General features: G+C 36.3%; 1 protein-coding gene across 1 annotated transcript; it reads right to left on the bottom strand.

Moving 5' to 3' along the window:
* Positions 1 to 928: 928 nt before the first annotated feature.
* LOC131157510 (mitochondrial-processing peptidase subunit alpha-like) lies at positions 929 to 8,063 on the bottom strand. Its single transcript, XM_058111719.1, has 13 exons — positions 7,877 to 8,063; positions 5,454 to 5,696; positions 5,046 to 5,342; positions 4,784 to 4,951; positions 4,473 to 4,640; positions 4,294 to 4,374; positions 4,012 to 4,078; positions 3,630 to 3,727; positions 3,460 to 3,532; positions 3,270 to 3,340; positions 3,105 to 3,154; positions 1,420 to 1,532; positions 929 to 1,328 (listed from the first exon to the last, which is right to left on the bottom strand). The coding sequence occupies exons 1-13, from the start codon at positions 7,913 to 7,915 to the stop codon at positions 1,276 to 1,278; spliced, it is 1,521 nt and encodes a 506-aa protein (XP_057967702.1). The 5' UTR covers positions 7,916 to 8,063; the 3' UTR covers positions 929 to 1,275.
* Between the last annotated feature and the right edge of the window lie 3,453 nt (positions 8,064 to 11,516).

Below are 11,516 nucleotides of genomic sequence, written 5' to 3'. Positions count from 1 at the left end.
TAAAATTCAAATTCAAAATCGGAATCCCTGTGAGTTTGCAACACACGCCAGTTTAAATGGATGGCTTTTCAGGTGACAGAGGCATCTCTACCTTTTCAATTGGAAGGGAAAGAAGAAAAGTAGAACCGGAAGGTTATGAATTGATATGGAATTCAAAAAATATTAAGCAAAGAAAAATATTTAAAATTTTATATTTTTATATTTAATAATTAAAAAAAATAAGAAAAAATCATAAAAAAAAAATATCAAATCAATTAACTGAATTTTGATTTTACATACCATTAATATTTAATTTTTCTTTACTTTTAGTTATTAAAAAAGAATTATATTTTTTTATAGCATTTAATAGAGAAAAAAACAAACGAATTTCTTGCTTTGTTTTTCTTTCATTTTTTCAGGTAAAATCCTTGTAGTTCCCGTGGGAGAAAAATGTCCCTGTCAAAGTGTGAAACATAACTCAGCTAAAATGATGTCCCTGATGAACAAAATTTCATCTGCGGATGCCGCTGCTGCTGCTGCTACTCGTCTGGCTCTGGAACTGCCTGTGTAGTGGACCCAAATGAGTTTCTTTTGGGAAAAACACAAAAGTGATTTGATACATTAGAATTCAAGTGCAGAGCCCTGGAGCTAAAGAGGAAAAAGTAGTGTAGTAGTAATCTTACAACAACTTCAATCGCAACTTGTGGCATGATTTTTAAGTTTCTCCTCTTCTTCAGGGTAATAAAATGAATATGCAAAGATATGATTGAAGAAGTGCACAATTGAATTTCTGAGTCACCATCTGGAGCAGGAACTCAGCTACAACAGGAAATCAACTAATCAACTAAGCAATCCGTTCATGATTGCTCCCGCTGTTGGACAAATGCATCTGAGTCTCCAGCTCATGTAATTTCTAAATTAATGAAAATTTAATCATCAAGGCTATAAATTGCTTAAGGATAACCATAGAAATGATAAATCAGAAGAGAAAAAATATGCAAAATTTCCCGTAGTGTACTTCGAGATTACATTATTAAACATGCAAATGAAACCGATTCATTACGGACTATCAACTCTGACATGGATAAATACACCCCATACCCATAGCGGAACAAATTGAGCATCAAAATGTTGCTAGCTAGGATCACCATATTACTGCTTTAGCAGAAACAACATCCAAGTTCCCATCTTATTTTTTGACAGCTTCAGGCTGTTAAGAATATTGAAGATGTGCGAATGGCCAACAATTTAAGAACAAAAGGCATGTGCCAGCTAAATTTCAACGAGGAAGCAGTTTCACTTTGAAGAAAACATCCTGCTGACTGAATCATAGCTTGGGAAGTTTAGCACTGCCAATCAAGAGAAAAGGCAAATAATCACCACAGAATGCTAGTGAGACCAAAAATAGAAAAAAGAATTCTCATGGAATGGGGTAGTTACCATCTCCATATGCAGCCATTGTGACAGGAGAAGAAAAGAGTTTCTGTGCAATTGAGGCAATATCCTTTGGAGTAATTGCATCTACAGCCTCCAAGAAATGCTCCACAGGTTTCCTACAGAATGAAATTCATTTGTAATTTAAAAAAGTGAAAAACGTCCCCACTTTTGTGAATATAAGAAATGAAAATCCTTCCACTTCCATGAATATACAAGAAGTGCAGGAAACTAAACAGCATAATTTTATCAGATCGCCCATGGAAAAAAAAAACTTAACTTGAGAAATTTGAATCTAATTAGCCGATAAAGAAACCCTACAGTCAAAATTGAATTCATGAATGAATGCTGAGACATACTTGGGACCTATTCAATGGTCGAAACAGTCCTCATTTTACACGTCCAATCCTCCAAAAAATTACAAAAAATGACAATTTGTTCATTTTCCATACAACCATTGAAAACTGGAAAATAAGGTAACAATTTTATATCTTTTGAAAACTGGAAATGCAAAATAAGAACTATTCTCAGCAACCAAACAAGCCCCATGTAAAACAGGATTAATTTCACCAGATGAGGGAAGGACATCTTTCGTCAGGGATGTTCAGAGGATCAGCTATTATAGCGTTGAGGAGGTTCCAACACTATTTTGACCCACATCTAAGAAGTGAACCTCACATAGAGCGCTTTTAACATGGATCAGGTACAGCTGTTGTCTGAATCAGCTGAACAAGACACAAACAAGAATCCCTCATCCTCATGCTGAAATATCAAACCTTGACTTTGTTTTGGCCTTTCAAATGAAAAATGGAAACTGGATGAGCTGCCTATTAGAGATGGGAATGGACTATCTAATAAAACCATGCCACCATCAGCATTAGCAAACCTCATCCCAGTCAAGGAGGTCAGCAACCTGTTCCATCTTTCCTATGGCTATTTCCTAGAGAAGCTGGTCTAATTATTAACAATCTTCTCCTCCAAACAGTAGCAAGAAAATTTTCCACTTTATCACGGGGCCATTACCCTCTCCCCAAAAAGTACTCCCCAAAAAGGTACTTTTTGGGGAGAGGGTAATGGCCCCATGATAAAGTGGTATCAGAGCCAACCTGACTCAATTCGACTCAAGCCAAGTGCCCTAGGGGCAGGGTGACACGCCAAGCACCCAGGAGGGGTAGGCAGGGTGTCTCGCCAAGCACCAAAAGGGTGTTTCTGTCCCACATCGGAAATGGTTGCAAGATCCTAAAGGCTCATAGGTGTGGGCGCTGCACACCCTAATAAGGTACCTTTTTGGGGAGAGGGTAATGGCACTGTAACAAGTCCTATTTCAAGTCAAAATCTAGATCCTAGAAAGCTAGTTTGATGCATGATTGTGCTCCTGGTACTTAGAATGATCATTTTTAGAAATTGTCTACCAGGATCAAGGGTCTGTAACCACAATATTTTCCAGCAAAAGAATGGAGCATCCTTAACCCAACAGCAATTTCAGACTGACAAGGTGCCAAGCCCAAATCTCAACAATCCATTCTCGTACAAGAACAAAATCAGTCTAACCCAACAACATATAGAGGCCATTGGTATCATGCAGACAAACAAATGCAGAAACATCCACGAGGAAATATTGGGGCACAAATACACAGGAAAGCATGGTCCACAAGTAACCTAAAAAAAGATTCTGATTACTCAGATCATACCTTTCTCCATATGTCAAAATTTGTCTACCTATATCTTCAGATGCAACAGTCTGCAGGATGCACCACAACAGTAAGCACATAAAATGAAGATATATGTATCAAAATAATAGTGTCATATGTAAATTTAATTTACAGACAATAAAATGCAGAGAGATGGTCACATACTCTGGACTCGAGATTCATCAGAATGGCAGACTTTGTTGACTGTTTTGCACGATTGATCTGTACCTGATCAACTACAACACCAGATTGGGAGGGGTAGGGCACATCAGAAAAAGGCTGAGTTGGATGCATACATGAAAAAGAAAAAGAAAAAGAAAAAAAGAAATCCCAACAGAGATAAAATTTAACTAACCTTCTCCAGGTTTTGTTACTGCAATAAGTTCTTTAGCTGCTATTTCAATGGCTTTGGGAACAAAATCAGGGGTCTGAAATCAGAAACACAAATGCATAATGATGCAGATAACTGAAAACACACAAAAAAATGGTGACTAAAAAAGTAGTAAGATTCAAAAAGTGGCTTACAGTACAAGCTAGAACTCCAAAAATGCCTGTATCGTTATAGATACTGTTGAATGCAGAAAATGAATTAAATTCTTGATGCTCATTTAAGACGCGAAGATCTGCCCAGGATATTAGAGCAAAAACGAAAAAGTTACAAAAATATGAACAAATTTAAAATTAGTTTTTGTGATATATTGCAAACAAAGTGAACCTGAAGCAAGAAGAAAGAATGACCAAACAATATCGCAAACCATGATTATCATTTCTGTGGTGCAATCGCAGTAAGTAAATTATGCATATATTATACAAACAAGGGCATTTAAAATGCATACAGATGTGTATTTCTTTTATCCAGGCTCATTATACACCCATCACATACCAAGCATATGCATTAACAACTTACACAGCCGTGAGTACATCCCTTTACCAGGACCACCAGCAGAAAAAGAACCCCCTCCTCCCATCAGCATCTACAAGAAGGTTAGATTTATTATAGCTTCCAGTGAAACACGGAGCAAAAGTTTGGAAAAACAAAAAGCAGCTGCAAGTAATAAAGTACATGAACATAAAGCAATCCTAGCCACAATTTTACAAAAAATATTATTCAACAATTTTTAGGAATCAACAAACAAAAAAGATTTAAACATATGAAACAACTTCAGAAGCCACTACCAAAAAGCAGTACCTGAAGAACGGTTAAAGTCACAGCTTCCTTTATGTTACACCAACCACTAGGAACTCCAAATGCAAGAGCAAAATATGTTTTCTGGTCATATAAGCAAAAATAACAATTAATCAGCAGAAAACAAAATAACCATAATAAAAATAAAAATAATAATAATACGAAGCATTTTATATACACACCCCTGTATCAGCTTGACATCTGTAATCGCCTCCAATGTACACAGACTTTGGCTCCTCTTGGGAAGGCACTTTGGGTAGGTCAGATAGAAGTGGTTTAGCAATGGATAACAGTTCCTCATGCTCAACACCAGAAGCTGAAAGTACCATCCGAGGAGCAGTATAATTTTCCTAAAAATTACATAGAACACCTCAGTTTAAGAATGCAAATATCGATAAACAAACCAGCAAATAACTAAAAAGAATTTAGCGGGGAAGGAATTGCCTAAAGAAACAGATAGCTTATATAAAACATATAATAGTACTGGACTTACAGCAACAAATTCCTCCAAAATTGTACCATTCAATCTACTTAAAGCAGATTCAGGGGCTAACAAAGGAATCGCCAGTGCACCAGAATATCCAGCAGAGTGAATTGCTTCCATGAGCAAGCCTTCAGGGTTGTTGGAAGCTTCTGCAATCTGAGCCTTAACGTTCTGCAGCTGTATGAGGTGGAATATTGTTTCAATACCAAGATAACAGCCAGCATGGCTTAAAAAATGGTTGCAGATGCATGGCACAATGACAAAGCTTTACCTGTTCATTGACCTCCCAATCCAAGAATGCAGGATTCCTCACACAGTCAATAAGCAGCTCTACCATTTCAGGAACATAAGTCTTCAAGGCATCAAAGTAGTAACCCATCTGCTCCCGAGAAGCTGAGGATGTGACATTGCCACCAATTGCCTCCACTTCCCGAACAATGCGCAAGTGACTCCTGTTTGTAGTGGTCTTAAAAGCCATGCGTTCAAGCAGGTGTGTAGCACCCAATGAGACTGGTGTCTCGTACATTGAGCCACAATTAACATGCAATGCAATTGATGCTGTGGGTTTCTGCTCAACCAGAAGGGAGTTTGAAAATACAATAGAAACTTAATCCACTTCCACACGAGAAGTCATAAAAAGGAACAAGTGTTTCGTGAGAAAGATAAACCGAATACATACCGCTGATGTCTCTGAGGCCACTTTGACACCATTAGGTAGAGTTGTTATCTTGGTTTTGCCTGGTTCAACATAATCAGGTAGTGGAGGTGGCAGTGTAACACCCTGATAGGGGAAGTCTAGGGGAGGAAGAGACTGAGACCGTCCCCCAGTCAACCAGCTTAAAAAACCCCCTGAAGAGGATGGCCTTGCAGCAACAGCACTCGAACTCGCAAGTCTAGCAGGCACACTATTAGCCGCACGGCCCTACTTAGACACAGAGCTTCAAATATATCAGGCTACGCACCAAAACACAAAACAAAAAGGCCTACTTCCTCCATACAACTTGAAAGATAAAAAAGCATAATTAACACCGCACAAGCATTATGTAATGACAATGGCTTTCTTTTACACAAAATTATCTTCTATTGAATGTGTTAGATAATCGAAATTGAAAGACAAACAAACATAATTAACACCACACAAGCATTATGGAATGACACTGGCTTTCTTTCATACAAAATTATCTTCTATTGAGCATGTTAGACAATTGAAATACTCATGGAAGTCATACCGTCCTCTTTAGTAGTGAATAGCATAGTTGTTCGATTATGATTCACTATTCAATTCATATGATTCGCATCATTCCACACCAAATCGATTCAAATCTTACTAGTGAATCTAAAGACAACTAAATTGTTGCCGAATTTATCAATTCGCCTCATGAATATAACAAATCAATATGAATCTAACAACAATTCTGGACCTATCATATCCTAATAGACCCTAGTAGTTAGAAAGACCAAAAAAAAATTTTCTCTTTTTTATTTCTTTTATCTTTACACGATTACATTCCCTCGTCCTCATCAATTTTTGTACTAAAGAAGAGGAGAAAATAGAAAATAGAACTTTAGTTCTTATGTTGCCTTCATAAAACCATTCTTAACTCTTCGAGAATTATAGTTTTCTGCCATTGAGAAGAAGAGGCAGAACACTTAGCTAAGTGGTTTTCATGCCTAGCATAAAAAAAAAAAAAAGGTGGTACCCATGTTTTGTTGTGGCTTTATGATCAAACTTTGGTTAGTAGTTTGTTCTATTATTATCATTCTTTAGGTCAATTATTTTTTCTATTTTTAATTCAAGAAAGAATATGCATAAAATATTAGGTTTTTAATTGTTGATAAACACTAAAACTTCTAGTTTTTATTATTTTTTTCTTGATTCTTACCCTTAAACAGCTTAAAGCTCATTTTTTTTGTTAATATTTCTTGACTCATTCCCTTACTTTTCATTTTAGGGAATAGAAACACATGAAATATGATTTTTTTTTTTTATGGTCAAAGTTTAAATTTATTTAACTAATTTGCTTCTTGGTTGTATATCAATATATGCTTGCCATTTAAAACTGATTTTGGAAATTTGTACCAAATCCTACGATTCAATTTAATTCTCAATTTCCAATTTCCAAAATTGGAATTTCAATTCACAACTCAAATATCAATTTGACAACTATGGTGAAGAAAAATTATTTTGCACTACTAATTTTCTAAAAAATTATAAAAATATCACTTTGTTTTCCAATTTTTCAACATTCGAATAAGAAACTTGGAAAACATCCTTTCAAAAGGTCTGTTTAGCTGGGAACAGCAATTTTTATTTTCTATTTGTAATTTTTCAAAAAATGACAAAAAAGTTGTTTTTTTTTTTCTAGTTCTATTATATTTAGACAACAAAAACAACAAAATGCCCTCATTGTTTTCAAGTTCTAAATATAAAAGTTTGAAAACTAGAAAACCATAAAATCATTTTTGTAATTTTTTGGAAAATTGGAAATGAAAAATAAAATTGTATTCCACAACTAAACAGGTCCAAAATTTCTCCACAATGCACCCCGTGCAGACACAAGCAAAACCATCCAAGCTCTCAGAAATTTTATTGCCTTCTTGGACAGTGACAAAACAGGGGTTAAAAATAGAATGAAATATCAGTTCTTATAGTTTCTAATATTTACACTTATTGAAAATAAAACCCTAAGGTAACCCAAATAATTTTAGTAGGCTCACCTAGGCAAAGTTTATGAACTTCTGGCTTCCTAAATACCTTATGAAAATCCAAGTCAATAATTTGATTTATTCCCTATTCCAACATTTTCTCTGCAACCAGCCAGATTCTTATTTATTTACACGGCAATCACGCACAACCATCTCAAATCACCACTAATGCATATCTGGATCTATAAACTCAACAAATGCACAATCAAGATATCAACGAAAGACTTGTAAACACATAATTTACAAGCACATGTGATAGCGAGTCAGATTCATTTTTATAGCGATCGAACTGACGATGGTTCTAATACTTACTTGAGCAAGAAATGGAAGTTGTTGATAAAAAAAAAAGACTGAGCTGAAATTAGGGTTCCAGAAAATTGCAGCGTTACTACTGACCTTGAGAGCTCTGAATCGTGAAGCTGTTGTTCTGTACATGATAGATCGACACCGTGAAACCCTAGAAACCCTGAGGTCGCGCCTTCCCGTGGGTCTCGATCGAGGCTGTGGAGGCTCGGAGATTAGTTACAGCATTAGAGACTGGCGCTGTTTTGAACGGAGAATGCTAGCTGGTTAATGAGCGGGCAAGACGACGTCATTTTAAAGCTCTTTTTATTTTTCATTTTTTTTCAAAAGAAATCAATCAACAAAAAAAATAATAATAATAAATAATAAATAAAAGGTGTTGACCTTACAGGTCATATCCCGTTTTGATAATGACAAATATTTTTGTGTCACGCCTATGCCCTGTGTTTGTGTGCTAGATCAGTCTTACATCATATGGTGATGCATGGTGACTCAAAGGAAATGAAGACTTATTTATTTTTATTTGTATTTAATATTTTAATCATTTTGGGTCTGTAATATATTATGGTCAGTAATAATGCATCTGCATGCATGATAGGATTTAAATGCTCAAAAGGTCATAAACTGACCATTGGTAACTAAACCTGACTTCGAAGGTCGATCGACGCCAGATTTTTTGCCTTAATTTAAAAGCTTAGGTCGTAGAATAACTCTTGGTCCCCAAGTACCTCATGAAAAAATTCCCTATAACTCAAGAGTTATAAGTATATGAATAGGGGTGACTACTTATCAAAATCAAGACCTAAAATGAACTTTGAAAGGGCTCTGATCGACTAAATCAATCTAGTTATAGTAAGCTAGGTCGACCGAACCACTTTTGGCTTAAAAGGCTTAGCCTCGGTCGACTGAACTGTGGTAGTATAAAATGTCACGATCGACCGAACGGTCAAAGAAGTCAACACTTTGACTTCACACGGTCAACCGTTCATCTTTTGAACATAGTGTCATCAGTCGACTGAATCACCACGTGTCTAACACCCCAACTGTTCGATCGACCAAACATGTAGTTCATTTTGGTCATGGTCGACCAAACATGTTAAGTAGCTGGCCAAACTTGTCATGGTCAACCGAACCCATGAAGGGGTTCAAAATTGCCTAATGACGGTCGACCATATTCTCAGTTCAAAATCTCCACAGTCGACCGAACTTGACAATATGGTCGACCAAACCATGAATACAGTCGACCAAAACTCTCAGGTTGCCATATTTTTAACCGCGGCAACTCGCTCTAAACAAGGGTTGATTGTTAATTAAACTTTTCAGAAATTCCCTCCGTGTCCCTAACGGTCTAAAATTAAGGGAATTTTATATATACCCCTCATTTGTCCAGATTAGAACACGATTAGTAATATAATTAGACAAAAATTCTCTCTAATTTTTCCTCAGCTTACATTGCACATTTTTCATATCTTCAAGCCTATACTTCATGCTCTCATATATTGTTAACTTCAAAAATCTTTTCAAAACCAGAAAGTATTATTTGCTTACTCCTTTCTTGCAAATAAATTACAAGTTAGAGGGAGTTTGATTTTCACTTGTTGTGTGCCTATATAGATTATTCTCAAAGCTCACTACTCTCATTTTCATGTATTGATTAATATTTTTCTTGAAGAGTAAAGCTACGGTTCTTTCTCAATATATTTGATTGATAATTATCTTTTTGAGAAGAACTCTTGTTAGTTTCTGAGTCTCAGTATCTTCATTGCCAGATTCGAAAGCTTGCTTACATTTTCGATAAAATACTTTTCAACAAGCTTGAACCCTAATCTCGTTTGTGCTTATACTTGAAAAATATTGTATTGAGATTTTCTCTTTGAGATTCAAAGTTCCTTTGATATATACTGATTTTATTTGTCTTGAATCAAAGGTAATCTCTCTCACGTATACACATATATATACATTGCTATTAAAAGCTGAAATAGTGTTTTAGCAAATCTCACTTGAGCATTAGATCTTATCATTTGTGAGTGCATATATTTTAGATCGTAATATTGTATAAATTTGCTTGTGTTAGAAGCATCAAAATTGTACATGAAATTGTGTTGATTATTTGTTGTATTCCAGGCGTGGCCTGAAGGAGTGATAATCTAGCCCGTAAGGATTGATTGTAAAGGTTGAGGTCAACCCTAAGAATTTGACCTAGTATTGTATTCGATGTTGCTTCACCCATGAAGTGAGCTTAAGTGGAATCCTCAAGCTTGCTAGCTAGAGGCGGGGACGTAGGCAGTATTGGCCAAACCCCGATATCATATCCTGTGTTCCTTTATTTTCTACACTTTAATTTCCGTATATGTATGCTATTATTTATTGTCTTGATTATTTTATATACATGGTTTGAATGGTTGGGAAATACTGAGATTGGATTATTTGTTTAACTATTTACTCAGTCATTTTTTTGTGATATTTGGAAAAGCTTAGACAGACCCTAGATTGTGTAATACTGCTGCTGGCTTAGCTGAACCTAAGAAGAATTTTAAAATTTCCAATTCACCCCCCTCTTAGATTACACCAAAGTCAACAAAAGGGAAAATCAATGTCATAGGGTTAAAATTGTAGAACACACTTCCAAGTTTTTTTACGAAAATATTAAGAAAAAAAATATAAAAAAACACAAGTATAGGGTAGTAAAGGCTATATTTACGGTTTTAAACTCAATCGACTTTCCAAAAGTCAATTTGAGTATTAAAAAAAAAAACATGAGGCGAAACTGACTTTCCAAAAGTCAATTCCTGCATCCCTGCTCCCTCTGGCCGCCGCACTCTCTACTCAAGGCGGAGAGCAAAAAGAAAAATAGTTGGAAGTCATAATCAAATTTTGGAAATTCTTGAGGCCACTAACAACTATGTGCCCCCTGCGCAAAAAAAAAAAAAAAAAAAAAAACAAGAAAAAAAAAAAAAGAGTAATCCAGAACTAACTTTTGGAAAGTCGATTCGGGTATGCCACTCGACGTGGCCTCCCCCCTCCCTTCCGCACAATCCCTTCCCTACCCCCCCCTACACCCTACCTTCTTGCATGCCCCCTCTCTATCCACCCCCTCCCCCCACATGCCCATATGCCCCCTCTCCCACCGACCCTTATTTAATCTTCCCTCAATTTCCTTCTCTCTCCTGCTTGTGTTTCTCTTTTCTTCCTTTTCTCCTGTAGCCTCTCCACCACCTTCACAAATTTCTAGTATTTACTTTGATTTCATACATCCATCAGTTAATATTGATGTATTTTTATGATTATGGTATGTTTAGTACAAATTTTGTAATACTGAATTAATTTTCTTTATTAACCATGCTTTTATTTTTTTTGTATATGTTTGCACAGCATGGATCCTAGTCCAACTGATCATTCCGTCCTAACGTTGGGGGCCCTTCATCCCTTCTACAGGGCGTGGGAGGAGGATCATTCTGACGCCTTTAAAGGGCGCTAGTGTGCACACACATTAGAGAAGCAATGGCATGCTGATGCTAGAATCATTCCATGGATTCAACGAGCGGGGTTTTATCCACTATACCAGATTCTGTACATTCGGCTTTGCCACCATTTAATTAGAGCATTGGAAGCTTGAGATGCACGTATTTCGCTTTCCCTACAGCAAGGTGACAATAACGTTGCAGTTACGAGATTACCTATAGATGGTGACGCTATTATGGGCATGACACAACAGGACTGGCCCAACCTATGT

The sequence above is a fragment of the Malania oleifera genome, chromosome 6 (genome assembly GCF_029873635.1).
Source record: "Malania oleifera isolate guangnan ecotype guangnan chromosome 6, ASM2987363v1, whole genome shotgun sequence".
NCBI classification, from domain to species: domain Eukaryota; kingdom Viridiplantae; phylum Streptophyta; class Magnoliopsida; order Santalales; family Ximeniaceae; genus Malania; species Malania oleifera.
This window is presented reverse-complemented; position numbering and strand designations above follow the sequence as displayed.

Bases quoted from the DNA above. Each gene is read 5' to 3' on its own strand.
- LOC131157510 (XM_058111719.1), bottom strand. From the start codon at position 7,915: ATGTACAGAACAACAGCTTCACGATTCAGAGCTCTCAAG. The intron at 4,079-4,293 runs GTACTGCTTTTT...ACCTTCTTGTAG, and splicing joins TGACTTTAACCGTTCTTCAG to ATGCTGATGGGAGGAGGGGG. The intron at 1,329-1,419 runs GTAACTACCCCA...CTTGATTGGCAG, and splicing joins AATGGCTGCATATGGAGATG to TGCTAAACTTCCCAAGCTAT.